At 39.4% G+C, this 26,618-nt stretch overlaps 1 protein-coding gene across 1 annotated transcript; it reads left to right on the top strand.

Moving 5' to 3' along the window:
- Window positions 1–26,618, top strand: LOC113039528 (acid-sensing ion channel 1-like). The gene is made up of 10 exons (XM_026197428.1): window positions 1–883; window positions 7,232–7,382; window positions 13,157–13,284; window positions 16,882–17,032; window positions 19,661–19,717; window positions 19,948–20,101; window positions 22,428–22,519; window positions 22,800–22,879; window positions 25,131–25,232; window positions 25,671–26,618. The coding sequence occupies exons 1-10, from the start codon at window positions 296–298 to the stop codon at window positions 25,764–25,766; spliced, it is 1,599 nt and encodes a 532-aa protein (XP_026053213.1). The 5' UTR covers window positions 1–295; the 3' UTR covers window positions 25,767–26,618.

Here is a 26,618-nt window from a genome sequence, read left to right on the forward strand (position 1 = left end):
TGACGCGAAGAAAATGTGGCGAGGCGTGCGTTTCTGGCAACAGTTGAGACTGTTACACCGGCTGTATTTCGCTTCCCTGAGAGGAAACCTGCATCTGAAATAATATTTTACCGTCCTAATTTACTACAGCACTGTACTTCGACCTGTTTTGGCGTGACTGCGGATTTAATTCCCCACGCAGAACGCCTCAGGAACAGAAACGCGCGATGTTTATCCGTTCTGGCGAGCTTTGGCGCGTTTAACGGGTCTCTTCCGAGATAAACCTGCGCGTTAAAGCACTCAGACCTACTCCAAGATGTGCCAAAGCGACACCCCGCCGAAACAGCGCGCTGAAGGATCGCTGAAGGAAGCTGGAAAGCTCTTCTTGAAGCACACGACCTTTCATGGCTTGAGACACGTCTTTCTGAGCGGCTCGTACCCGCGCAGAGTCGCGTGGCTGCTGGCGTTCCTGACGGCGTTAGCGCTGCTCTTCACCTGGTCCTCCAACCGGGTCAGGTACCTGCTCTCGTCGCCGGTGTACACCAGGGCGCAGATGGTTTACGCGAAACGCCTCGTATTCCCCGCCGTGACGATCTGCAACCAGAACATCATACTGCCGCGTCGCATGAAGAAACCGGACATTTTCAGCGCGGGACGCTGGCTTGGGATCTTCGGGAAGAACTGGCAGGTGTCCCCCGCGGTCCGAGAAGCGCTTACATCGCACAATGAGCCTCCCTGGTCCCCTTTCTCTCGCATACTGGAATTCAACCACTTTCTGCCCCCTCCTCGTGACTCTCAGCCCTCCATGAGGCAGTTACTGGACCGTCTGGGGCACCAGCTCGAGGAGATGCTGCTTTACTGTCGATTTCAAGGCCAGATGTGCGGACCCCGCAACTTTAGCACTGTAAGTTTGTGTGCATTTAATTGCACTTTAACATAGGATTCAACAGTTGTTAGAGATGGCAATCTCTCTTTTGCACTTCTTTAATGATAAGTTACTCTTTGTTTGCCATTGCATGCTGCCATTTACTGCAGGATGCAGATGTGTCATTTGTGCACCATGCACACATTTGAACGGGTTTTGTCTAATTTGAACCCAACTTTAAAAGTATGTGCATTTATATGCTGATACTGTGTGGAAAAGGCCTGCTATATATCCCACAAAACGCTTTGCTTCTTCACCACCCATTCCCAATTGGACTTATTAAATGCAATTAATTTCAGCTGCAATACCAATCCCTCTTTTTGACTCTGCATTGACTTCAGTTATGCACAGTATACACTGAATATTGCCTACTACTTTTAAAAATAGCAAGTGTAGCCTTTGGGATTGTTCCATTAATACTGTTGCTGTATTCATGCCAACATACAGTATGTACTTCGGACAAAATGTGAAATTTACATTTGTCCAGAATGTGCAGTATGCAAGAGCACACTGTAGTGAATAATGGATCACCCACCGTGTAATGCACTTGACCTTTTAATTTCCAGTGAGACAAATGAACAGGGAAGCTCCATTGACTGCATTCTAAGCATCTCCAGATGGATTCAAAATCCAAAATAAATAGGTCACGTGACAATGTATGATCTATTTATCATTGCACTCGTTATCATGCTGCTGCACTAACATGGCCTTGGTCTTGACCCCATTTATCCAGAATGACAAATGCTTTGTGTAATCACATTTATGTCGGTAAACAAACACAATGGCGGTTTAATGTCATGTTGAACAGATCCAGCAATGTGACTCCCGGGATATTGCGCTTGATATATTGCATCACGAGTTGCGCGGCATCCCAAGAGCCTTATCTGTAATCTCTCCGCGCCCAGGTCTCACGTAATTTAACTAAATGTATGCACTGCGTTGCATTTGCCTGTAGAAATTATGATCTGTCATTTTGTGGAAGGCAATGCCCCGTGAATGTCTTTATTCTTCATTCTGCATAATAATGGCATCGCCGGGACGGGAGTTTTAGAAGAACAAACGATGAGGACCGTCAAGGTGTGTGTTGGGGACATTCTGACGGGATTTATGCGACTCGTTTCTTTTTAACACTTGGGCTTGCATTATTTATTTTTTTAGGGAAATTGCCGCTGTTCAGCAGGAGTCATTTGGCTGTTGGGCTGGAAGCACTTTGACTTGATTTGTAGTTTAGCATCAATGCAGCTACTGTGCTGGAAGGTCACTTTCCCTGTGGGCTTGTTTCGGTTTAGTCAATACACACACCTCGCTTCAAACATCTACCATTTAGACACCCAACTCTTTCTCTGTAATTCCACTTTTTCTACCCCCCCCCCACCGTTCACACATGAGCAGAGTCACTTTGTCTAATTCAATTGCAGCACCTTTGCATGAGCCGAAAGCAGCCAAGGCAGTCTCAAGGGTCTATACAGATCCGCTTTTATTGAAATAACATCTATCTTGTACGATCAGCACACAGGAGTTTGAGATAGAAGAGTAAGTCGAGCTTGAAGTAAACTGTAATTATCCTAACCCAGTTCTCAAGCACTCCGCATCTCTTCTCAAAGTAAAAGGACAATGTATTATTTAATATTACTCATCGTCCCTTTATTGGTGTGTCTACCTTGAGATGAAACATGGTACGGAAATGTTAAAGTATTACACAGTCCATTTCTTGAATCATTCATGGCGTTTGTTCTTCCTTATAATTTCCGACATGTCTTCAGTTGAATATTAAATATAAAAACAGTGTTCTCGGTTGTTTCAAATGAGAGGGAATTTGAATGAAGATGGGCATCTCAAGGAAAAAGTTACTTATCTGCCGCATGTAGATAAGATCGCATTGAGAATCAATGAGCCTTTGCTTGCTCCAAAAGCAAAAGTGTGGAGACCGATTTGAGAGATTGAGCGGAGACGACATTGAGAGATTGGAGCCCGTGTTCCTGTCCAAAGGCAGGCCACTGACAGATGAACCCCTTTAGCAGGCCTGGTGGTCTTAAATTGGCCCTATTACCTCTCCATTACATCACGGAGTCTGCTGTCGATGTGTGCGGCTTGCTGTCAATAGAGGAAGCGGTATTGATTTCTGTGGCCGAATCAAGTTGAGGCACACCCTGTGGCCATCTTTGTGCCAGTATTGATCGCTGTCAGACCGGGACCACCAACCTTTCAAACATGACAAACACTCACTCACAAAATCCAGTGGATTTCTCTGTTTATCCTCCGAGATCAACCACACACACACACACACAAACACAGCTACCGGGAGAGCACAGGCTCTTCTTACTGAAGCCTGAACTTTTTATGTCTGGATGCCTTAAGGAAAAATTCATCCATAAATCAAAATTCTGTTTTCGTTTACTGACTCTCTTGCGGTTCCAAAACCCCAAAATGACTTACACCATACAATACGTCTTTTCCACTATATTCTAAGTCTTTTAAAGTCATAAGATGGGGTTGTGTGCCATATGATGACCATAAATGATTATTTAATTCCTTTTAAGCTCACATTTTTGTCTGTCAATGCTAATTTATATCGCAACATGAGCAGAATGCATTTTCACGAATTAAGCCAGATGTGGATCAGGAAAGCAGGCGGCATGTTCGACTCGACTTTGGCTTCAGTGTTCTTGTATAATTTCATCGTTTTCCAGTTCGGCGGCATTGATCTGATCCGTCATGACAGCGCGAAGCTACGTACATCTGGAGCCACCAGCCACGGCTAAACGGCCCGAGTTGTGCAGCTTATTAGACATGCAAGCTTTGCGATCAAAGTCCTTTGACAACTCCGACAAAGGGCTTCAGCTTGCTAGGAGTTGGACATGGTGCGCAGGGAGCCCTCGAGCGGCCGGCACGGTGCCATTTGGGTCTCAGTGAATTATTCATTTCCGACGGCGCTACTGTCAGTGTGCTGATCTTGATCGGTAGTGATGGGTATATCTGTCACGCTCGCGAGACACCGGAGCCACATCTTCTTCAGCAGTCTTCCTCCTATCACGCTGGAGTGGAAGCTAATAGTGACGTATCGTCTTCTATTTCCAGCCCTGCTGCGTAAGGTGGATTGTGAAATTGCTTTGTGGAGTTGCAGGCATGCAGGAGAAAGCATTAAATAAATAAATAAATAATGGCTTTTTCATGTCTCAGGTCGCACACGAAAGAACAATGTGGAATTCAAAAATCATCCGTCAGCATTTTCACGCACTTCATATTTCATGATAGACTTTTGCATTTGTCTATTTATACCCCCATTCTGTGTTAAAAAAAAAAAATGTTGGTTTTTAGGAGGTGATATTAAAAAACTGGCACCTGTAACGGGACAGATCATGTTTCACCTTTTACAATAATCGCTTACGAATTTTGTTAGACATATGCTAATTTATATAAAGTGTTTTAGCGATATTTCCTGACTCCAGGTCCACCCAATGTCCAAAATTCACCAAGTATCAAATATTTACTTTGTGGGGTAAACTAAATAGTTAGTAGTGGCTCAGTGGATCACAGTTCGTTACAGATCATTGTTGGATTTCAATATAACTTTGTTAAATCTACTAGCCTAACTACAAAAGTTCAAATATGATTAAAGACAAGTGAACAGCCAATAAAAATAAGAACTAAAACAAAATTGCAGGCATAGATGAATAAAACAGAACAATGTTACAAATAAAATGACGCCATTGTTCACTTATTTAAATTAAATATAGCTTAATCTTTGTCAAAGCTGTGTTTTGTTGTTTGGTCAACATTAATGACAGCAGCAGGTATTTATAGGCTGCTGTCCCTTTAAGACCAGATGCACAGATCCAATCAGATGATATACACTTTTAATATCTGTTCTCATTCCCTTAAAGTCCCCTGTAGTCAAATAATTGATCCCTTAAAACTTATCTTAGATGTATGTGTCTGTCCAAATGAAAGGAGATGCGAAAGAGGATCAGTATGCAAACATTACAATGCATGCACTAACAGAAAACTATTAATGAAGAAGAAAGCTACTGAAGCATTTGTCATCTTTATTCATTTATTCAAATACTAATGTTTAATATAAACCTGTGTAATAGTAACTTTAATCTACATTATTACATTACATTATTCATTGTTCCTTTATATCAATAGCATTTGCACAAATAATACGCTTTCATTATCATAAAATACAATTTAATAGATATTCTCAATTGATGTTGGCATATATGGAAATCAGTTAAGCCCTGAATGCATATTTTTAATTTAATGCTGTGCGCATAATATTTATCTCGTTCTTAATCAGATGTGACCATTTCTGGTGTCTGGTTTTATTTTCAAAGCAGTCACTGAATAAGGCTGTAGGTTCTCCGCTCCTCCCCTGTGATTCCTGTCCCGTCTCTGAACCGAGTCTGACAGCGTCCTGGGAGATCAGAGCGCCTCGCTCCTTCTTCAAACTCCCCCTCAGCGGCCACAAAGTTTTAAAGGCGTTTCATTTTTCATAAAGTCCCGTTACAAAGGGGCAGAAATGATAATGTATTATTGATGTCTTCAGCCCCGGAGGAGACAGCTCTCTATTAAAGCAGCAGAGGCTCACATAAGACGCCTGATGACACGCAGCGGCCCAGCTTTGACACAGCTTGGTGCTCTTTTCCAATGCATTATTAGACATGTTGTTTGGACATTTGTCTCTCATTTATGAGTTAGCAATCTGTTCAAAACTCCCGAACACAAGGTAGTTCAAGACAAGCACACCTTTTTATAAATTCAGACAAATAAACACATGCGTCTCCGTCCTCAAAACAACTGTAAAAATACTCCAGTCAGCCTTTTGGCTATTGTAAATCCTTTCTAAAGCACCGTTAGCATACAAAGGTTCTCGGGAAGGCCCATTCTTTCAAAATAACACGCAGTTATCTGTGCTCAATGGACCGATGGCCTCAGCGAGGAGACGTCTTTGTGAAGTTTCTCAGAAAGACTGTACTAGCATCGACTCGCTTGTGTCCCAAGGTCAACGCGGCCCTAGCCAACGACACCGTGTTGCCACAGTTACCACAGCAGCTCTCTCGTCTTGACAACAGCCTCGCTTCGCTTTGCTAAACGCTTCAGACGCTGTTATCTCATCAGGAGCCGTTCAGATGCAGAAGAAGCGCCGGAGCACTTATTGTTGGTAATGGCATGAGGGAACAATTATTCGGAGGCTTTTAAATATGTTTGTCTGGAAGAGGCAAGAGCTTTTAAAAACAATATAGCGGATGCTTCCTTTTCGCAAATGACTCGTTAATGCCCCAAAATTGTGGTTTAGGTTAGCAATAAACAATGATGTCCGGTGCCTTGATTCTTTTACTGCGTGATTCATTGAAATGCGTCAGTGTTAAAAAATGGAGGTTGTTGACTAATGGACGTCTAGAAACTCAGTCTCAGAAGAGAATCTGTATCTCTTTTATTTGTATTTTCTTGCTGTCTTTGCCAGGATGTGTGTGTATACAAGCGCTCCATCTGTGAATCAGTGCATGTGCATTGGCTGAATCAGCCATTCGTCTGTCTGTCTGTCTGTCTGCAGACTTTCATCACACGCCATCTGATATCTGACACCTCCTCCATTGGCTTTGAAAGGTTTCTCTCTCAAAGAGAAAGAGGTAAAGATGGCTGTCTGTATCCAGACACATGTTGCATGTATTCATTCCCTGGAGAGCGTGCTGTCATTTTTATAACGTCACTAGGCTCTCTAAAGACGTGGCCTTTTCATTTCCTTTACATTGAATTTTTCTCTCATTTGTCCGTGATGGTAATCGGGCTCTCATGCAGCGAGGAGCAGTTGTGTTTCTGAGGCGCCGTGCTCTCCATATCCTGCTGACTGTGATCTGATTAGACATCCATTAGTTCAGTTTCAATTAAGAGCGGCTGGATGAGCCCCTCCTGCCCCGGTCTGGATCACGTCATGCGCTAGAATGAATCAAACCATTTCCTGAAACCTGATTTGAAAGACTTCGATTTCAGCCGGAAGCGCACCTGGGTCATTCCTGTTCAAGGACCTTTCAACTTTAAGGAATATGTTTGTCTTTATACAAGGAGATATTATTTATACATGCCTTATTTAAATGTTTATCGCCTGCTTAAGCTATCTTTTTTTTTTTTTTTACATTTTTATGCATTTAGCAGATGCTTTTATCCAAAGCGACTTACAGTGCATTCAGGGTATACATTTCTTTTTACCTAACGTTTTTCCTGGGAACCCACAACCTTTTGCGCCACTAACGCAATGCTTTTCCACTGAGCCACACAAAAAAAAAATCATTTCATTTAGTGTTTTTCTGTTTTCTTTTTTTCCAGATCTTCACACGCTATGGAAAATGCTACACCTTCAACTCTGGGCAGGATGGCCGGCCGCTGCTGATCACCATGAAGGGAGGGATGGGAAATGGGCTGGAGCTGATGCTGGATATCCAGCAGGACGAGTATCTGCCCGTGTGGGGAGAGACTGGTACGTCTCATTAACTCGAGTAACCTCATGTGTCTTCTCAGTTTTAGATGAGATCCCACTTTATTAACCAGCCTGAATGCCAACAGTTCCTTTGTGTCCGTTTTTATTTCTCCTAAAGAACTGATACTTGCATTGCATTTTACTGGATTCATTTCACTCTCCTGAGGAATGACACATCTCTTTCAGATCCTGATCCAGCAGATAGTTTTACTCTAGTTTTACTCTCCTTATTCCTAAAATCAATCAACACTAAAATGATTCCAGCTGAAACTTTTGGGATTTCACCAATGACCCGAGTCGTCTAAATGTCAGTAATCTGCTTATGAGGGATTAGTTCAGGATTATTCTGTGTTTTATATTAATCAACAGGTTAAACAGGGAATAGACACTTTTTAGTAGCATCTTAACTGAAATAGCAACTGATTTGAAATGCTCAGTTCAACTCTCGATCTATTCTAATACAATTTGATGTTGGCACACATAAAGGCTAATAAGATGTTTTGATTAGATTAAACCCCTTGTCTTGACTCATCCACCACATTGAATGTTTTTTCTCTGGTCTAATTGTAGTTTATTCTGGAACTGCAACCATGATACACCAAAATTAGGTATTTTAGGAGGCAACAATTATGTCTACGATGCATTCAAATGCTGAATAGGGAGCTCACTTGGTTTTGGAGCGTAGCTGTAGACCATTGGTTCCCAACCTGTTCACGGGGGGCGCGGGAGCGGATATGCTTTGAGGGGAATAAAGATACATAAAATGTTCTACTAATAATTTTATATAAAAATATTTTTTCAAAGTTTAAAAAAAAATCATATGCTAACAATGCCAATTTCAATTACAATTTCGTTATTTTCAAATTTAGGCCCGTTGCGCGTGGCAAGCGCGCTCATAATGTAAAAGAGACGCCGACGCGACCACAACAGTGCCCAACATCAAATGGCAAACATAATGCAAGCGGAACGAAACTGCTCGTTATTGTGTGGTTGACGGACCGTTTATCAGTTTGGACCAGTGCAGCGCGAGCCGATCGTGATCAAGCCTTCTTTTACTGTCTATGGATCATGCGACGCTGTTACTACACAGCGCTAATAAGAGATCCAGTAAAGAAAGCATTTGAATTTGCCACAAAAGTAATAACATCGCTGCGAGTTCTAGAGAGAAACATTCACATTTCTCTGTTATTAACGGATCAAACAGCGCGTGGAAACCAGGAAGAAACATTGTGCCGTGAATGAACTATCCAGTGTCCAGATCTGAAACATTCACCATGGATTTACTGTAGTAACACTAACCGAACCATGAAAGTTTGGCAGGAATATTAGGCTATAATGCCTTCAAGTAACATTACGTCTGTTTTATTTTGACATGAATACAATTGCTGCTCTTAAATGATAATCTGAAATAAAATAAACCTTGGTTTATAACTACTACAATTTCATTTTTTTTCCAAGAAGCTGTTTTGTTTTATATGCTCATAAGAAGAATCAATTATAGCTCTAGAATTACTCAAAAGTAAAACATATCACACTTTATTATGTTAGTTTTAATATAAAAAGAAGAAATCAAGGAAATTTCTCTGGCATTTCTTTCTTTTTGCTGTATCAAAACCGTACCGTGACACAAGTGTATCGAACCGAACCGTGAATTTTGTGAACCGTTATACCCCTATATATATTTATATTTTTTTCCCCAGCACTAATATATATATATATTAGTGCTGGGAAAAAAATGAATTGCATCCAAAATAAAAGTTTGTGTTTGCATAATATATGTGTGTGAACTGTGTATAATTATTTTGTATATAAATACACGCATATGCATGTATTAATAATTTTTTTTGCATGTGTATATATACATTTATACATAATTTATATTATATATAAATATAAATAATTTATATATAAATAAGTAAAAATATTAAATATATACATGCATATGTGTGTATTTATATACAAAATAATTAGCACTAATATATATATATATATTAGGGGTGTAACGGTTCACAAAATTCACGGTTCGGTTCGATACAATACACTGATGTCACGGTTCGGTTCGGTTCGGTATGTTTTAGATACAGCAAAATGTAAAAACATCTCAACTTTTCAGAATGCCGCAAGCGCACCGTGGGTCATGTGACAAGAACTAACCAATCAGCTTCATCCTTTCCCGTAACAACGTTGAAAACTCAGCCAAGATGAAGGAACAGCTGATCATAGTTGTATATGGATTGCAATTTTGTAATAAATTTAGTAGCAGAGCTACTGCAAGCGATTTTTAGAGCTGCAAATCCATTTATCCTTCGCTGAAATTTCCGCGTCTCATGGAGAGAGCACGTCATTGTTGCTTAGCAAAGACAGACGCCTCATGAGCGCTTCTGCCCGAGCACTTTGGAAAGGAGGAGAAAGACGCGCTTAGCGTTTTCCACGCGTTTTAGGCGCGACTCGCTCACTCAGCACGCGCTGAAGGCTCGTTGCAAAATGTCGAATGCATTTAACAGACCAGAAATATAAGATCCTAAAATAACCAACAGGTCTGGTGTTTGGGTGCACTTTGGATTCCCTGTAAGCTATAATACCGGTGTCTAAATGCTGCAGGGAGAGTTTGTTGCGTGCATGTTTCTCCTTTTTTTCGTCTTTTCCCAGATAGTACTGACGCATATATCCCAGATATTCCCGCTGGTGTTTTTTTTTTTTTTTTTTTTTTTTTTTTTTTTTTTTTTTTTTGTATTCCCGCTGGTGTACCCTGTCATGTTGCAGATGCGACATACCGTTGTTTTTTATCCACCACTCTCTTGCCATCACCATTATAGCTTAAAGGGAATCCAAAGTGCACCCAAACACCAGACCTGTTGGTTATTGGAGGATCTTCTCATTTCTAGTCTGTTAAACGCATTGGCTATTTTGCAACAAGCCTTCAGCGCGTACTGAGTGAGCGAGCGCCTCACTGAGTAGACTAACATAAACATATAAGTTGGTGTTTTTTTCTTCTTCGGGAGTGTCAGATGCGTTGCCTGTTGCGTTGTTTGGGTTATTGGGCTACCTTGTTGAACGCATATCATTATATTTCTCTCTCTCTTTTTTTTTTTTTTCAAATATAATTAATTACTCCAACGAACCGTTCGGTATACATGATGCGTACCGCGTACCGAACCGAAAGCGTCGTACCGAACGGTTCAATACGAATACGCGTATCGTTACACCCCTAATATATATATATATATATATATATGTATGTATATATATATATATATATATATATATATATATATATATATATATATATATATATATATATATGGGGGGGGGGGGTCACGGATTGTTAAATACGTACATAGGGGGGCCCCAAGGAAAAAGGTTGGGAACCACTGCTGTAGACCACTATAAAAAGCAGGTCAACACTCACCACAACAGTTTATCAGACCGAGCCAAAAAACTGAACGAGCACATCACTGCAGTAAACAACAACGGCAGCCATTGGTCATGTTTGCCAGCAGAAGGTCACAATGCTGCGAGGAGAAAACGTCTGTGACCTTTCCGGTAAAGTTCAATCTGTTTTTATTACTCAAAATGCAGAAAGGTGACGTCAGGCCATATCCCCCATCGATCAGAAAATGACAAATACACAAGCGCACGTCACAGCTGCATCCCAATTACAAGTGATGTGATGCGTCCAGGATAGAAAGTGAACCTAACTCGCCTCTGTCTCTCAACGGGACCAGTTTAACCTCTCTCTGCCTCCGTAATTGAAAAGCGAGAAGGGGGTTGATGGGAAACCCTGCGCACCTGCCTGTGTCGCCGCCCGACATTTACCGAGATTGTTTTCATAATGCTGTGATTTCTAGAAGAGCTCTGCTCGCGCTCCTTCAAATGTCTCCAACCGCCAGGTGCTCTCGAAGGCCTCTGATATCTAATCACATCCTCCGAGCAGCGCTCCGGTTACACGGGTGAACGCGGCCCTCAAATCTCTTCCACAGCTGACTGGATTTCGCTGTAATTACAGAGCAGCTGTCTCAAAGTCTTGACAACGCCAGACTCCTCCAGAAGCTCTGCACTGTTTCTCTCTTAGGCTTTCCACACTGCGCTTAACCCTGGGTTAACATCTCTTTAACCCATGTGTCACACTTTTGAAAGAGGGTTAGCGTTAGCATTTGACCCTGGGTTATAAAGCCGCGCTTACCCTGAATTACATACCTAAGTGGTAGAACATGAAATGTAAGACTTTAAACGAAAGGTATAAAAGCAAATAAATCAACATTTTTAACATGTTCTCAGATTTTCATCTCTGTACCAATGCAAATAAGAACAAAAGTCCAGAGTTTAGTATAAAATGCAGGAGCCTGAGTAGTCGGGATTAAATGATAAACCTGGGGCTTGTGTCCTAAAACAAGTTTCCCAAATCAGCCAAGGTTATTTCAGTTAGTCTGAGTGCTGGATGAGATGACCTGCTAATATACAATTCACGAAACTGGCGTCTTTGAGTCATTTCCCTCATGTTGTTCTGTTTGTGTGTTGATTATCATTAAGCAGATGTTTTAAAAGTGAAAATGGTGATTAAGCAGGTGGGAGACATCCGTAATGCCTCTGTGTGCTCATAGAGGACGTGCTTGGGAACTGCATTCGTAACAATAGTCATTAGTAGTGTCACATTTGGACCGCTCTGTGGACTACATGAAAATCCAGAAGGCTGTGGAAGAAGGCCAGTGTTTAGACCGTAATATACTGATTTTGAGTATTTAAATGTCATTGGGTAGCGTCAAACGCAGTCTATAATCTGCGCTGACGCTGATGTTTGCTCAGCTGTCCATAGAGACACGTCTCAAAACCTGAGGATTATTCCTGTTTACAGACGTCAAGCTGTTTGAAATGCCTCGGGACTAGTATATGAAGATCTCTCGCTTCCTGTCAGTGTCACTGTTTTAATGTTTGGTTCTGCTCTGTTCTGTCTTCATATTGTCTGATGACTTTTCGTTTTGAATATTGTTGATTTCCTGTTGTGCGTATAATATGTCTGCAGATGTCTCTTGTTAAGAACCAAATGTTTGAACTTGACCTCATTTGTTGCATTATTCACAAATCATTACTTGTTTGAATGGTTATGCACCAATTGTATTCATAATCTTATGCACCGTTTGTCATTTATATTTGAGGAGGGACATTCTTAATTCCTATCTGAGACTTGGGGGTCAAGTAGAAAGATGGCATAAAAGAAAGAAAATGGTGATGGTATAGGCTTGCATTTGAGTAGGAGTACAATTATCAACGAAACGATTCACATTTACTTCAAATCTTATCATCATGGGGGAGAAACTTTTACTGCTGAATTTATTTTGGACTTGGTTATATTTGAAAAACTAATATTTAGTCATCTCTTCTTTAAAGTTGACCTTGAGTGTAGCATTATTGCATTGATTGATTCTCATAGTCATTTTAAGTTGAGTATTTTCAGTTTTTGGGTTCTTAGTTCAGATTAATTTGGTTTAATTAGTGGTGTTTGCTGAGAAATGTTTTATTACGGTTGCTCTTAATTGAAATTGGTGAATAAGCACCAATGTTCACTCATTGTAAAGAAAACACATTTTTCCTTCATCCACTCTAATGCTCTTTTTTTCACTTTGTCACTGGAAAAGACTCTTGGGTTCAGCTCGAGTCTGTTGATACTGTGATATAAGCTGAAAGCACAGCTCATATGTTCTGATATCATCCGTTCCTCTGAGACTCCTGCATTAAGTGCATGTCCCAGTCTCCACGTCTCTTCTTATCTCTCACAGATGAGACGTCTTTCGAGGCGGGAATCAAAGTCCAGATCCACACGCAGGATGAACCTCCTTTCATCGATCAGCTGGGATTCGGAGTGGCTCCAGGCTTCCAGACGTTCGTCTCCTGCCAAGAACAGCGGGTACCAAATCATTGTTCTTTTTAGTCAATTTCTTTGGTGCTGGACTCATCTCAAAATGTACAAGACTGCCATCGTGTCAGTCTGTTGGCTAGGCTAAGTGCTAGGTTTTGATTGTTTCGAATGCTTTAATGTGGAGTAACACGACTACATTTCTGAATGTTCTGACTTGTACGGCAAAATTATTTTGATGCACATTTTCAACATGAATTTTCTTCAGTGGAATGCAGAAAAATCACATTTTCTATACATGTAATTTATTTAACAGTTCTTTCAGGTCCTTGAATCTGATTGGCTGATAAGAGTGTGATGATTGTAGTAGTAACATAAATCTCTATACTGATTAAACATCAGATATAATTTGTTTTGGGTAAATCTAACGGCCAGTCTTTGGTCTCATAAATATATTATTTGTAGCAGAGCAAAGAGTTTTGGCTTGGGGGCAAAATCACATCACATTATATTTAATGTAACATTAATGCTGCCTTTACTTGGCCTAGCAACTTTTATGATAGCTGTTGTTGCTTATGAAATATTATTATTTAAGAAATAATTTTTAGTAGTATTATAATAATTGTAGTATTTAATCATAGTATTTAGTATTGAGGTGTGAAAGTAATGGTGATTTTAATTACATTATTCTGCCATTCAATGGTGACAGACTGTTTTTATGAGTGAATCAGTAGAATCCCTTTTATATTGAAAGGGATTGAAACAAGGAAGTTATTTTTACTTTGAACAACACCCTCTAAGACAAAGTTAACAAATGCATTGTCATCGGAAATCACCCTTAACTGATGAAAGGATGACAAAATCGTATTGACAGATAACGCTTTCCTCAGTGGACATTCAAACGAATGTTTTATTGTGAATATGAGATTGAGCTGAAGAATGAATGCTGTTATGCATGTAATAAGACTCTCTCATAAAACTCTACACAATACAGTGAGCTTTTAATGCAGAAATACAATAAGATTGCATTGAAGCGACTCAATGTTCCTTCGTCACTGATTCTAAAGTGACGTTTTCAAATTATTAACGGAGACTTGGGCTCCACTGTTAAAACTGTCAAATTGAGATCTGAATCCGTGGCAGAAAGTAGTTCTTCACAAAAGAGGGTTCATATATATAATATTCATTTGTCATGGTAGAAGTAACTGCCTTTAATATTTAAATCGTAAATCATTGGGAATAAATGGACTTTCACACTTAAGCATTGAGAACGTGTGGTGAAAATCTGCTTAATAGTATTGAACAATGTCAAAAAAAGTAAAGTCTCTTTGTCACAAAATAGGCTTCATTTTCACTATTCAGAAAAGTCTTCGTTTATAAATTCGACTTCATTTTCCCTACTCGAAATATAATTTCCTGGTTTTTGTTTGATCTCGGGCTGAGATATGATGTGGATTCGCCCAAGAAGAAACTTGGTCTCCCACAACCACAAACATGATTTGGTTTTTAAATGAGAGCGATCGGCCGGCACGGGGGTCGACCCTGCTGTCTGGAATGAAAATTATTTATTTATAGGATTCTCCGAATCCATGTTTAATTTCCACCAAGGCCGCATCATGAAATAAAAACAGCTGCTTCGTTCTGTCAGAGAAAGAAACAAGCGAAATCAAGGTGTGTGTGTGTGTGATCGATAAATAAGAGTCAAAGAGATGATCTGAGTGGATGAAGACGGACAGAAAGCTGGTTGATATGCACAGACGGCTCTCTGCTCGTGTAATTGGAGGTCAGTGCATCTCCCATGTGCAGTGGATTGATTTCAGTAACATTTCCCCTCATTTATTTTCCTCTTACACAAAGATCAAGCCCCAGTCTCTAGGTGCATCCCCGAGATTCAATGTCACTGGCTTTTACATGATTAGCATCCATCTCTGTCTGCGCTCTCAGCATGGTTCACACACACAGTAAGCTTTCCAGATTGACAACTGTATTTACTACTAGTGTGGAAGATAAAATAATGTTTATATGTGACAACAAGTCGTAATACCATACCAGTAGGTATTAATTATTTATCCGCCTATCAATAATGCTCTACGTTCACAGAGCAATGCTGTTTTCTTAAAAATGAAGTCGCTGTTCTTTTAAACGCAAACACAACTTTGAGTAAATGAGGCTTTCTATGGAATATGCCAGATTCATTAGTCACTGACATCCGCCTCACGTAATTAATGCTGCATTAGCACTTGTGGAAAGGAGTATTAGTAATGCCGCACAGTCCAGAGTTTGACATTAGCATGCTGCCAAGCTAAAAAGGCAATAGCCTAACAAGCGGAAAAACAAGGACCGTGCTCCGATTTTAGGCAGAAATTGCTATTTTTAATTAGGCTCTTTTTAATGACTATTTTCCCTACTGAGCTGGTAGCAGTGCATTCTGGGATTGGGTACATGCCAAAACAAGGTATCTTAGGAGGGAGCGTAATAATGCCGTCCGCCTTTCAGAACAGTTTTATCAGCAAGGACCCGTTTAAAAAGCCTTCAGGTTGCCAGCTCGCTAGGTTTCAGGGCAAAGTCAACGTGTCAGATGCTGTCGGTAAAGCTTGCAGTGTTTTGAACCTGGAACGTTCCTCTAAGGTTCCACGATGGACATTTGTAGATAGTGGATTTCGGTTGCGTAAAGCATTAGCTTGCCTTAGCTTTTGTGTTTCTAGCTCGTGTGTGTATTTTTAGTGCATGTTTTGCATTTGTTTATGATGTACGTGTGTGTGCATTTCTTAAGCTGATAGTGAGGTGTCTTCAGGGATTATAGCGTTGTCCAAAACCTAGCGTTGTACCAAATAGCATTATAGCATTTTTTTCAAATGCTGTTGCAAATTGGATGCAGAAACATTATGCAGTCTTTTAAAGATACTTAGTTTGGTTGACTGCAGCATTGCATGTATACTAAACAACTCGGCTTATTAGATTAAGGGCCAGTTTTACTAACAGCTTTTGGCATTAAAATATTACTGTCAGGTTTTATCAAAATCGCGCAGTGACGAATTAGCGCTGAAAGGGATGGACACAGTTGACCTTATTGAATATGCATTTGTAAGAGTTTCCCTTTCGGACACAGAAATCATGGGAGGAGAGTATTAAAATGAACTACGCAACAATATTGCACTCGCCAAATTACTGGTACTTGCCCCATGGTATTCAGCCCCCAAGAAAGCATGTATTATACTATTTTGCACTTGAAATACCTGCAATTATTGTTGCTAGAGGAAGCACCGCAGAGAACAGAGAGCGTGTGGTAGAAGGAAGTTTTCCACACACATTAATTCATTTGGAACGCCAGAAGAACACATTATCCAAACATGTCGTTTCCCAAGCCATGTTGTTTTTGATTTGCTCCAGCAAATAAAAGACGACTAGAAGTCACGCGAAACCATGTCTCCAGGTCTTTTCAACACACGTATTTTTGTCTTTATTCTTTATTTGAGACCACACTTACACGTTAATGTCAAACTCTGTCGGAAGCCATTGTTATTTGTATCTTCTATACACTCCAAGTCAGGAGCTGTTTTTGCAATATGTTTGAAATAATCATATTTGCAATGAATTCACGTTATGTGATTCAACACGATACTATTGGTATTTCTTTTTCTCTTGTAGCTGACGTATCTCCCTCCTCCATGGGGCGACTGTAAGGCAACCCCCATGGACTCTGATTTCTTCAGCACATACAGCATCACGGCCTGCCGCATCGACTGCGAGACCAGATATCTGGTGGAGAACTGCAACTGCCGCATGGTGCACATGCCCGGTAAACACACACACACACACACACAGTAATGTATCAGCAGAACCAGTTATATGATGTCTGGAATGTTCTCTTCCGAACACCAACAGTCGAAGCAGCAATATTTCTCCTGTAGTTCATAGTTTGGGGTATAGCCTAATTTGCAATGAAACATATATTTATGAGCTTTTTTTGCCTCTTATTTTTAAGAGGACAGTGTAGAGATGACAGGATGTATTGGGGTGGATCAGAAAAGGACGCTGAGGTGGGATTCGTACTCGGGTCACACAGCACAGTTGTATTATATGTTGACGAACTAACCAAGAGTTTATTGGCACCAACAAAACAACACCATAAACATTTTCAGCGTCTCTACTAATGTGTCTTCTAGCCAGCCGTTATTTAATAAATGAACAAATTATGTGTTCATTGTGGTTTGTTTATTCCTTTTCAGAATGAAACGCTTTCAAGCTGTTGCTTTTTAAACCTGTGATCATTTTAAAGCCCTTAAATCTGTTTCGGCATGTTGTCTCGCTTGCGTTTTAGTTGCTCGTTTTTCGGCTTAGTGAAAGTAAGAGGATTTTAACCTGAGCGAGTAGAAAGGCATAATTTGACGCAGCCCTGTTTGGATCCAGCTCCCCCCGCTGAGTTGTGTATGTCCGTTTGAAATACGGCCCTCTGATCGTCTGGAAAGACTTTGGATCGTCTACACTATCATCTACTCCTGGAACGCTCTGCTTATGATCAACACAACCGTCTGCACTGCATGAAAACAGCATCGTGACCAACAGGAACATCACAGACAGCATCTTTTCTTCATTATATCTCGTTTTAACCACTTTTATTCATTTGAACAGAGCCGTGTTGATAAGCAAACGACATCTTTATTACAAAAGCTTTCTAATTTTGGAGTATCACTGGCTTACGCGGTCTAGACATGTTTCTCCATTCAGTGTCTCGTTGATTGTATGCGCTCGTTCTCTCACTGCAAGAGTCCTTGAGCTATTAGAGGAAACTTCAAGACCTGAAGAGATACAAGTAATTAAGAGAGGAAATCAGATTTTTGAGATGTTCAGCGCTGATAACAACAGCGTGATGGACTGCGACACGTTTTAATTAACAGACCGACAGGGGCTATTTCATTTCACCTTTAGCTAGAACATTGTGTTTATGTCTCTCCACTGAACTTCTTTTGTTCTTTATCCTCCTATACTCCTCTTTTCTTTAAGGGTAACTCGCACAAAAATACACCCAGCTCTTATTCCACCCCAAAAAACAAAAGCAGATCATAATAAAATGCATAATGCATGAAGATAATGGAGCCTGTTTTGTATAGTAACTATTATTTGCATCACAATTAAGCAGATTTCTCATCACTTTAATGATTGTGGGCATTTCACCTTAGGGTTTGTTTGTAATCCGCATTATTCTTAATGATGTTTCTCATTAGATTCTCATTACTGTAATAAAGTCACAGAATCCTCTTTTGTCTATTTTTATTGACTTTAGCATAAATGAAAATAAATGTAAAATAACTGCTTTTGTTTGAATATATTTTAGTATGTAATTTATTCCGGTGATTTCAAAGATGAATTTAAGCGTCATTACTCCAGTCACATGATCCTAAACAGCTAAATAAATATATATTTTTTTAGGTTTCTTTGATGAAAAGACAATTCAGAAGAACAGCGTTTATCTGAAATATAAATCTCTTATAACATTATAAATGACTTCATCATCACTTTTGATCAATGTAATACATCCTTGATGACTAAAAAAAGTATTGATTTCTATAATTTAATTATTTAATAAAACATATATAATGATTTTAATGTACTGACTCCAAGCTTTTAGTGTGTGATGATTCAAATGCTTTTTATTTCAGATAAATCTTTGGGTCTTTCTTCATCAAAGAACTGTTTGTGAATATAGATGATATTAATAATAATAATAACAAGTGTTTCTTGCATATTAGAATGACTTCTGAAGGATGATGTCACTGAAGACTGGAGTTATATAATGCTGAAAATGTAATTGAATACATTGAATAAAATTACATTTTAAAAATATTCAAATAGAAAGCAGTTATTTTACATAGTAAAAATATTTCATAACATTGCTGCTTTTGCTGTTTTTTTTTATATAAAAAAAAATTGCAGGCTTGATAAGCAGAGAAAAAAAATTATATATATATATATATATATATATATATATATATATATATATATATATATATAAACATAAAAAAGTCTTATGGTCCAAAAAATTTTGACTAGTAGTGTGTACATAAATAAATAAATATTGCTTGAAGATTATAACATGTATTTTGGGCAATATGATTTGTAATTTTTTGCATTGTATGTTTTTGCACTGTGACGTTTCTATGGCAAAAATAAAACTGTACTACATAATTAATGCTATTATTTATTTATATATATATATATATAACATTTTTAGGTTTCTTTGATGAAAAGACAATTCAGAAGAACAGCATTTATCTGAAATATAAATCTCTTATAACATTATAAATGACTTCATCATCACTATATATATATATATATATTATATATATTATATATATATATAATTGCCCTGTGCTGTAGATGTCTCTGGGAGTCATGTTTTATAAAGGCTATGTTTCTCTGTCTTTAGGAGATGCTCCATATTGCACTCCGGAGCAGTATAAGGAATGTGCAGATCCGGCTCTAGGTGAGAAATTGGTTTCAGTCTAGAGGCCAGTTCTCCTCACTGAACCCATCCGCTCCTCATTACTGATGTCTGACCCTGAGGCCATGATGGGACGGCACGATTTATGACCCCTTCTAACCTCACCACCCACTTCCCCAGGCCTTTTATACTTCTTCATCTGTCCCGTTGTTCTCCAGCCAGGATTTATTAGATTAAGAGAAATATTCCGCCTTTTTTTTCTCTGGCTCTAGATTTCCTGGTGGAAAGAGACAATGACTACTGTGTTTGCGACACGCCCTGCAACATGACACGCTACGGCAAAGAGCTGTCCTTCGTCAAGATCCCCAGCAAAGCCTCCGCTAAATACCTGGCCAAGAAGTTCAACAAGACCGAGCAGTACATTGCGTGAGTTTCACTTAAATGTTGTCGTCTTGAGTTTTGTTGATTTATAATTCTGTCACGTTGCATTCGATATCTCTCTAAATAAGAGATCTCTGTAAACCAAGACACTGAACACCGTTGCTAATCTGACACTGTGCAACTGAATCTTAACAAGTTGAAGTGTGTGCAGACACCTTAAATAATTGAGAAAATTATTTATTTTCAAAGGATATTTCATGCAGCTGGCAAATGCATTTTTTTTTTTGGAGGTCATGTTTTGAAACATAAACCTCAGTGAATCTAAAAATTGTGTTTTCTAATCTGAAGAACTGTCATTTAAGGTTGTTTGTTATGCCCTATACTTGTTTAATTGTCCAGATTGGCAGCTGTTGAGTGCCTCATCAGTAATTAACCAGGATCTTTGTCTTCCCTCGTGCAAGATCCAGACAGCCAATCATCTAAACCGCTTAAAGACCAGACAGCAGCACGGCAGACATGCAACACATCACAGCTTTGACAAACACACTAAGAAATGTCAGGAAATGTCTCCACATCCGCAGCCATCTGGAACAACATGCATCCTGATTAAGTTTACAGAGGGAGGTCAAAACAAAGTAGCTGTTCTTAGTTTGCTGGGTATTCTACAGGCACTTACACTAGCTTGGGTGTTCATTTACATAATTAGAGGTAAATATTAAAGTCAGCATGTTTTAATCTATTTGCTTTTGTAAATGAAAGCTGGAAGTAGGATACAGGTGTGCATAATTAATAGGCAGGTTTTCTTTGAACAGATAAAGAGAATTCTTAAAAAATGATTAAATGCCCAAGAGAAGACTGCAATACTAATGCAATAATAGAATTTGCAACGTTAAGGCATGGCCATTGGACAGTGAAATGCTCATTGATCAGCACGGTCAGAAAGAGAAGAAAAGATACTTTAACTGCATAAGAATTAAGGTGAAGAATTAGGAGTGAAAGTGAATCTCGTTTTTGGCTCATTTTACTTGTAAAAGAAAATCTGCCTAATAATTCTCCACACCTGAATATAAGGATTTTCTTTTCACTTCCAGCATTTATGGACAATTATATATCACTTATAAAGGATTAAATGGAAAATGAATAGTAGTTATTAAGATTGATGTGGTTTGGAATTGGTAATATGTGCTTGGAACAAAAAATATGATCAGAATATCCTAACTTTATTAAAATAAAATGAATCTTCTTTTCAGCAGAGGTGTTAACTATTAATTCAGTCGAATTGGTTTGTGCCGTTCCATGTTGACCTGAACTTTAATTTGTGAAACTATAGCGGCAGCCTAAAAGCACAACCAAAATTTCATGAAAGCATTTTCTTATATTTGCATGAACTAAATGGAAAAGAACTAGTATTTGCAGGATTTTGCATTCGGAAAATGAAAAGAGAAGTCAAGTGGAACAATTGTAAATGATTTGTGGTATTTTACATTCAGGACAGGAAAAGAGAAGTTACTGGAGAACATGAGAGAATTTAATCTTCTGAATGCAACGGATGAATGCCTCTGTTTAGCTTTCTGCTTGTTCACAAAGATATTGATGACTATCCGGTGCAAAGGCCCAAAATCAGATCTCTGCCATGCTCTCTTATATTTAGGAAATTAATCTTATTTATTCTTAAATCTGCCATCATCTACTAACCCCAACCCTCATCTTTGACAATAACAGGGTTATGTATTCATCTAAAGCAGAGATACTTATGTTTTAAACCCAGATGATGTAATGTCTAGGTTTCAAAGGAGAAAGATGGTGTTTTTTTTTATTATTATTCTTGGTTTTAAAGTAGTGCCCCAACACCATTCTTCTATAAACCTGCAGCGAAGGAACCATTAAGGCTAACCTCTTTACTGTTTTTGGCTTCTAAGTAGCTTTGGCAAACATAATTCATAAAATAGCTCAAGCTGTCGCCTGTAGCTTAATTAAACATTTAATATGTGTTCAGAGGGGACCAAAAAATATTAAACTTTCACACCATGTGTAGAATGTGTAGGAAAGTTCTTAATATAAACTCAATTTATTTTAAGAAGTTGAGTAAATTATAGCCCTATGATATATAGTGTAAAGTGCCACTACTTGATAAGAAAAACGTAACATATACGCTCAGAATCAACTCCAGCTGTGTCTAAAATGGCCTGAGGACTCTGCTGGATCGACTCCAACCATCTGCTTACAGCACTGGAAGATTAGAGACTAAAATGCTGTGAAATTGGCAGAGATTGTGGATCGATGTTTGGCGGACGGCGCAAAAGATGGGGAGGCTTGTGGAAGTAAACGCACTCGGGGTGTCCTCACCTTCCCCTTCTGTTCTGCTCTTCAGAGAAAACATCCTGGTGCTGGACATCTTCTTCGAGGCCCTCAACTACGAGACCATAGAGCAGAAGAAAGCCTACGAGATAGCTGGACTCCTAGGTGAGCGCTCATATTTTCAGAGATGAATTCACAAGCCTTGAAATGATTTTATCCTTTGATATTTCCAGGTGCTCTTTAACTGTAGACACTACATTAATAGCTTTTCCAAAAAAAGCCAAAGTGTTTCACTTAAAGTGACTTTAAACTGAGACACACGGACCATAAAGATATTGAAAAGAAAAGTGACTCAGCAGCTTGCAGCTTTACAATGCATTTATGCACGATGTTTTGCAAAGCTTGCTTGTTTGTTCATGTGGCTAATAACTGAGATCTATTTCAGGTGACATTGGCGGACAGATGGGGCTGTTCATTGGGGCTAGTATCTTAACCATCCTGGAGCTCTTTGACTACTTGTACGAGGTAAAACCTCCATAATTCAAATCCAAACCTGCACTTGTTATTCACTCTTTTCTCAATGTATTAAAGACACTTCAGAGATAATTGCCTTGAAACTCGGCAGCAGTGGACGTTTCTATCACTCAAAATAGCACACATCCCTCCTTTCCCCCGTAATTGTGTTTGGCATGACCTTCACTAAAACTGTGCTCTCTTCACGTTGGAGTTCTCTTCCACATGGGACGCTTCGCCACTCTCAGCTTCTGAATAGACTGTAAATATATTATTACTTTTCAAGCCTTGGCTCAGGATGTGATTGCTTTCAAGATATCAATACCTGAAGGCGAAGGGTGGAATTGTCTTATGATTGGGAAAATTGTCATCGGATGTGATAATAGGCAATCCAGCAGGCAGAGGCAAACTACTAGAGTCTTATTCAAAGCAAGCCGAGGACTCGATGTTGTTGGCAGATGCAGTGCTTCAGGCATTATGAAGAAATAATTTCGGTATGCATGCACACACTCTGTCATTAGCATCATAATCAACATAACTTCTGCTAAGAATATTGTCCTCAGATCTTATGATGAATATGAGTGATAACAATTGGCCTCATCTGCAGAAGTATTACGCACTCCGGTGTAGAGAGTATTGCAGTATTATTCCCTTTTTTGATGATTTTCAGTATAAATCTTTGTTTTTGACCATATATGATTGAAGATGTTGTAAATATAGAAAATGACTGCAAGTCATAAATCCCCACAATACTCAAGATTTTGCTTAATGTTATATTGCCAAACACCCAATCCTACTATGCTTTAAAATATATGACTTTAAAAATAGGGGAGCGAAGCCAGGAGAGCTATTTTTCTGTTCTCTCGGATGCTCCTTGGCTATCTCTGTATGGTGGTGATTGATAACAGATCACATGATCTTTCACAGGAAGTGCTGACTTGCACCTCTCCTCAACAGACTCACACGAGTCTTTGGAAAACAAAAGGTTTCGAAACTAGCATTCAAAGTATTTCTGCAGATAGAAAAAAAAAAGTCAAATAATGATGTGTGAAAGAGAGAGTTCACCTAAGAATGATAAATCAGTTATAGCTGACTTACCCATATGTCATTTCAAAACCTGTATGACGTTTATTTATTTTTTTGTAGAATGCAAAAGGAGATGTTTAGCAGAATGTTCATGCTGGTTTATGAAACGACTTTCTGCATCCTTGTCAAAATGATTGCATGCATGAGTTGAACACAGCACAATCTCATCATTCCCAGTGGAGAAATGGTATGTTTTGTGGCCTTCATCAGAAAGAGAGAGAGAGAATATGAAACCACCCAGTATGCTTGTTTTATTCTGACCAAAATCACACATTATGTAGTAAACTTAATATTCAGATTTGTATGTACAAACCTTGTAGGAGAACTTGAAGGTAGGGACCAAGGCCTGGGCAAGCCAACATGCCCAAACAGTTTATTTAGCCATTTTTAGTGATTTATCTTTCCAAAATAATGCTTTCATTTTTGGGGTTCTATACCCAAACCAATTCCTTTGGAAAATATAACTAAATCTTGCCATGCACCAATTTGGTTCAATTGACTTTCCACGTGAAAAGTCTCTGGAGTCTGGTTCTGACTCAGCGCCCGTGACATTAGGACACAGATGGAAGACAGGCTGTCTGATACGGCAGGTGGAAGCTGGAGTCATTTGCAGGAAATGAGACACGAACACTGTCAGTTCCAGGACTCGTGTTTGTGTAATCTGGCTGGTTTAAACTGACTTCTGGTACATGACAGCCGAGAGCCAATAACAAACAATACATCATCCATCCATCATGTTGTTTTGTGTGTCAGGATGCCCACATGGGAATTGGGGGAAATGCCCCAGTTACGAGTTCAGATCTAGTACTTCATATCGTTTCTGTCAATCTCTGGTAAAACAGCGTTCGGGGACAGAAGAAAATGTAGAGTTCCTGGAAATGTTCTGAATGTCGGCTTCACTTGGGAGCCAAGAGGCAAATAGGACTTCAACAAACCCCATAGATTTCAGTTCATCCATGTCTGCATTTCTAATCTCACAACGGGTGTTGTCTTTGTGTTATCACATTTGAATTTCATAGAGACTAATCCACCATCAAATGCATTTGAAATACATCCTTTTCCTTTTTCTGATTTCCTTCAGATGTTTAAGTACAATTTCCTCAATTAAAACCATGACCATCCATAGTTTGAACTGAGCAGCAGGTTTTATGCGTGGGTATGTTTTCTTTCTTCAAAGGTGATCAAGTACAAACTGTGTCACTGCGCCAAGAAGAAACACCAGCGCAGCAACAACAACGAACGAGGAGCCGTTCTCAGCCTGGACGATGTGAAGCGTCACGTCAGTAACTATCACACCAGTATCTGTGCTGGCTGATAAACTCATTCTTACAGACAAGAAACACTGCATTCAGAATAGTATACTGTCACAATACTCCTACTAAGTCTGTTTTAAAGTTTTAACTGGAAGACCAACTATATTATATGCCAATACAGCAAAGAATGCTGCATGAGATGCTGTATCCCACAATGCAATATGCTCAACTTGACCTTCCATTGCCAGAAATAGTAGTTATATCAGCTGTCCTTTTTAGTAGCATCATCTTGAGTTATTATTTGGTTAGACTGAAAAACGTTCAATCATTTTTACACAAAATTGCACAAAATGTTGTTTGAAAAAGATATTGATTCATGATGTTTGGCATGCTACTTTTTGGCTAATTGTAGGCAGTATTCATTTTCCAACGTGCAGTTTCTGATTGTCCATCTCTCCTCTCAGGCTCCCTGTGAAAACCTTCGTACCCCATCGACCTATCCCGCCAACATGCTACCTCACCATCCCGGCCAGGGCAACTTTGAAGACTTCACCTGTTGAGCGTCAAGCAAGAGCAGCCCGTCTGACAGAGAACAACCAAAGCTGACCACATCAGTACGGACCCCATTCATAACCGGACATTACCGAACAACCTTCTGGATCTGCCACACACCGGAAAACCACCATATCCTGAGATATATCCAGACGTCGGAGGAATGGTATTGACACGTTCCATGGGAAAACTTTTGATGTTTTATTGAATATTTCAAGGAAATACTGCCTCAAAAACGAAACTCCTTGAAGCCTAGGGAATTACGTGACTTGGACATCGAATAGCTTTCCGCAGCTGGACCCTGATGCCTTTTATGTACATAGTGATGGCTTTAAACTGTCTTAAGATCAGTGGCTTACGTAGGTTAGTAGATAAATATAGCGCTTATTCATTGTATGTAGCCTCATTAGTCCCATCTGTTTGATCTATTCAGCCTCAGTGTATATCACGTGAATGTAACTTCCCGGACAAGGGTGACCATTACAAGCATCAAAGGGGGTTTCGGGGCGCTGGAGGGTTCACGTCCCATCATATGGCATTGTGTTACAGGTCTCATCTTGTAAATGCATGCTGATTGTTCTGTGCATGTTTTCAGTTAAGTTTTTAGATTTCATTATTAATCTCGCCAAGTTTGCCTCAATTATATACTAGTGTTGGGAGATGGTGTAAAGTTAGTTTTTTGTGTATATAAGCGTGCGTGCACAGGTTTTGCTGATCTTTTGGGGATTAAGTTTCTTATGCTGTGTTCACACCAAATGCGAATAGAGTGTCTAGCGCGAATGATTTCAATGTTAAGTCAATGCAAAGGCACGTTTACGCGCTTCTGGAGGTCTCGCGGTGCGAATGAGGCATTTAGCGTG

Source organism: Carassius auratus, chromosome 22, assembly GCF_003368295.1.
Source record: "Carassius auratus strain Wakin chromosome 22, ASM336829v1, whole genome shotgun sequence".
NCBI classification, from domain to species: Eukaryota; Metazoa; Chordata; class Actinopteri; order Cypriniformes; family Cyprinidae; genus Carassius; species Carassius auratus.

Coding starts and splice junctions, on each gene's coding strand:
- LOC113039528 (XM_026197428.1), top strand. CDS start 296: ATGTGCCAAAGCGACACCCCGCCGAAACAGCGCGCTGAAGGATCGCTG. Junction 884..7,231: donor GACCCCGCAACTTTAGCACT/GTAAGTTTGTGT, acceptor CTTTTTTTCCAG/ATCTTCACACGCTATGGAAA. Junction 19,718..19,947: donor ATGTGCAGATCCGGCTCTAG/GTGAGAAATTGG, acceptor CTCTGGCTCTAG/ATTTCCTGGTGGAAAGAGAC.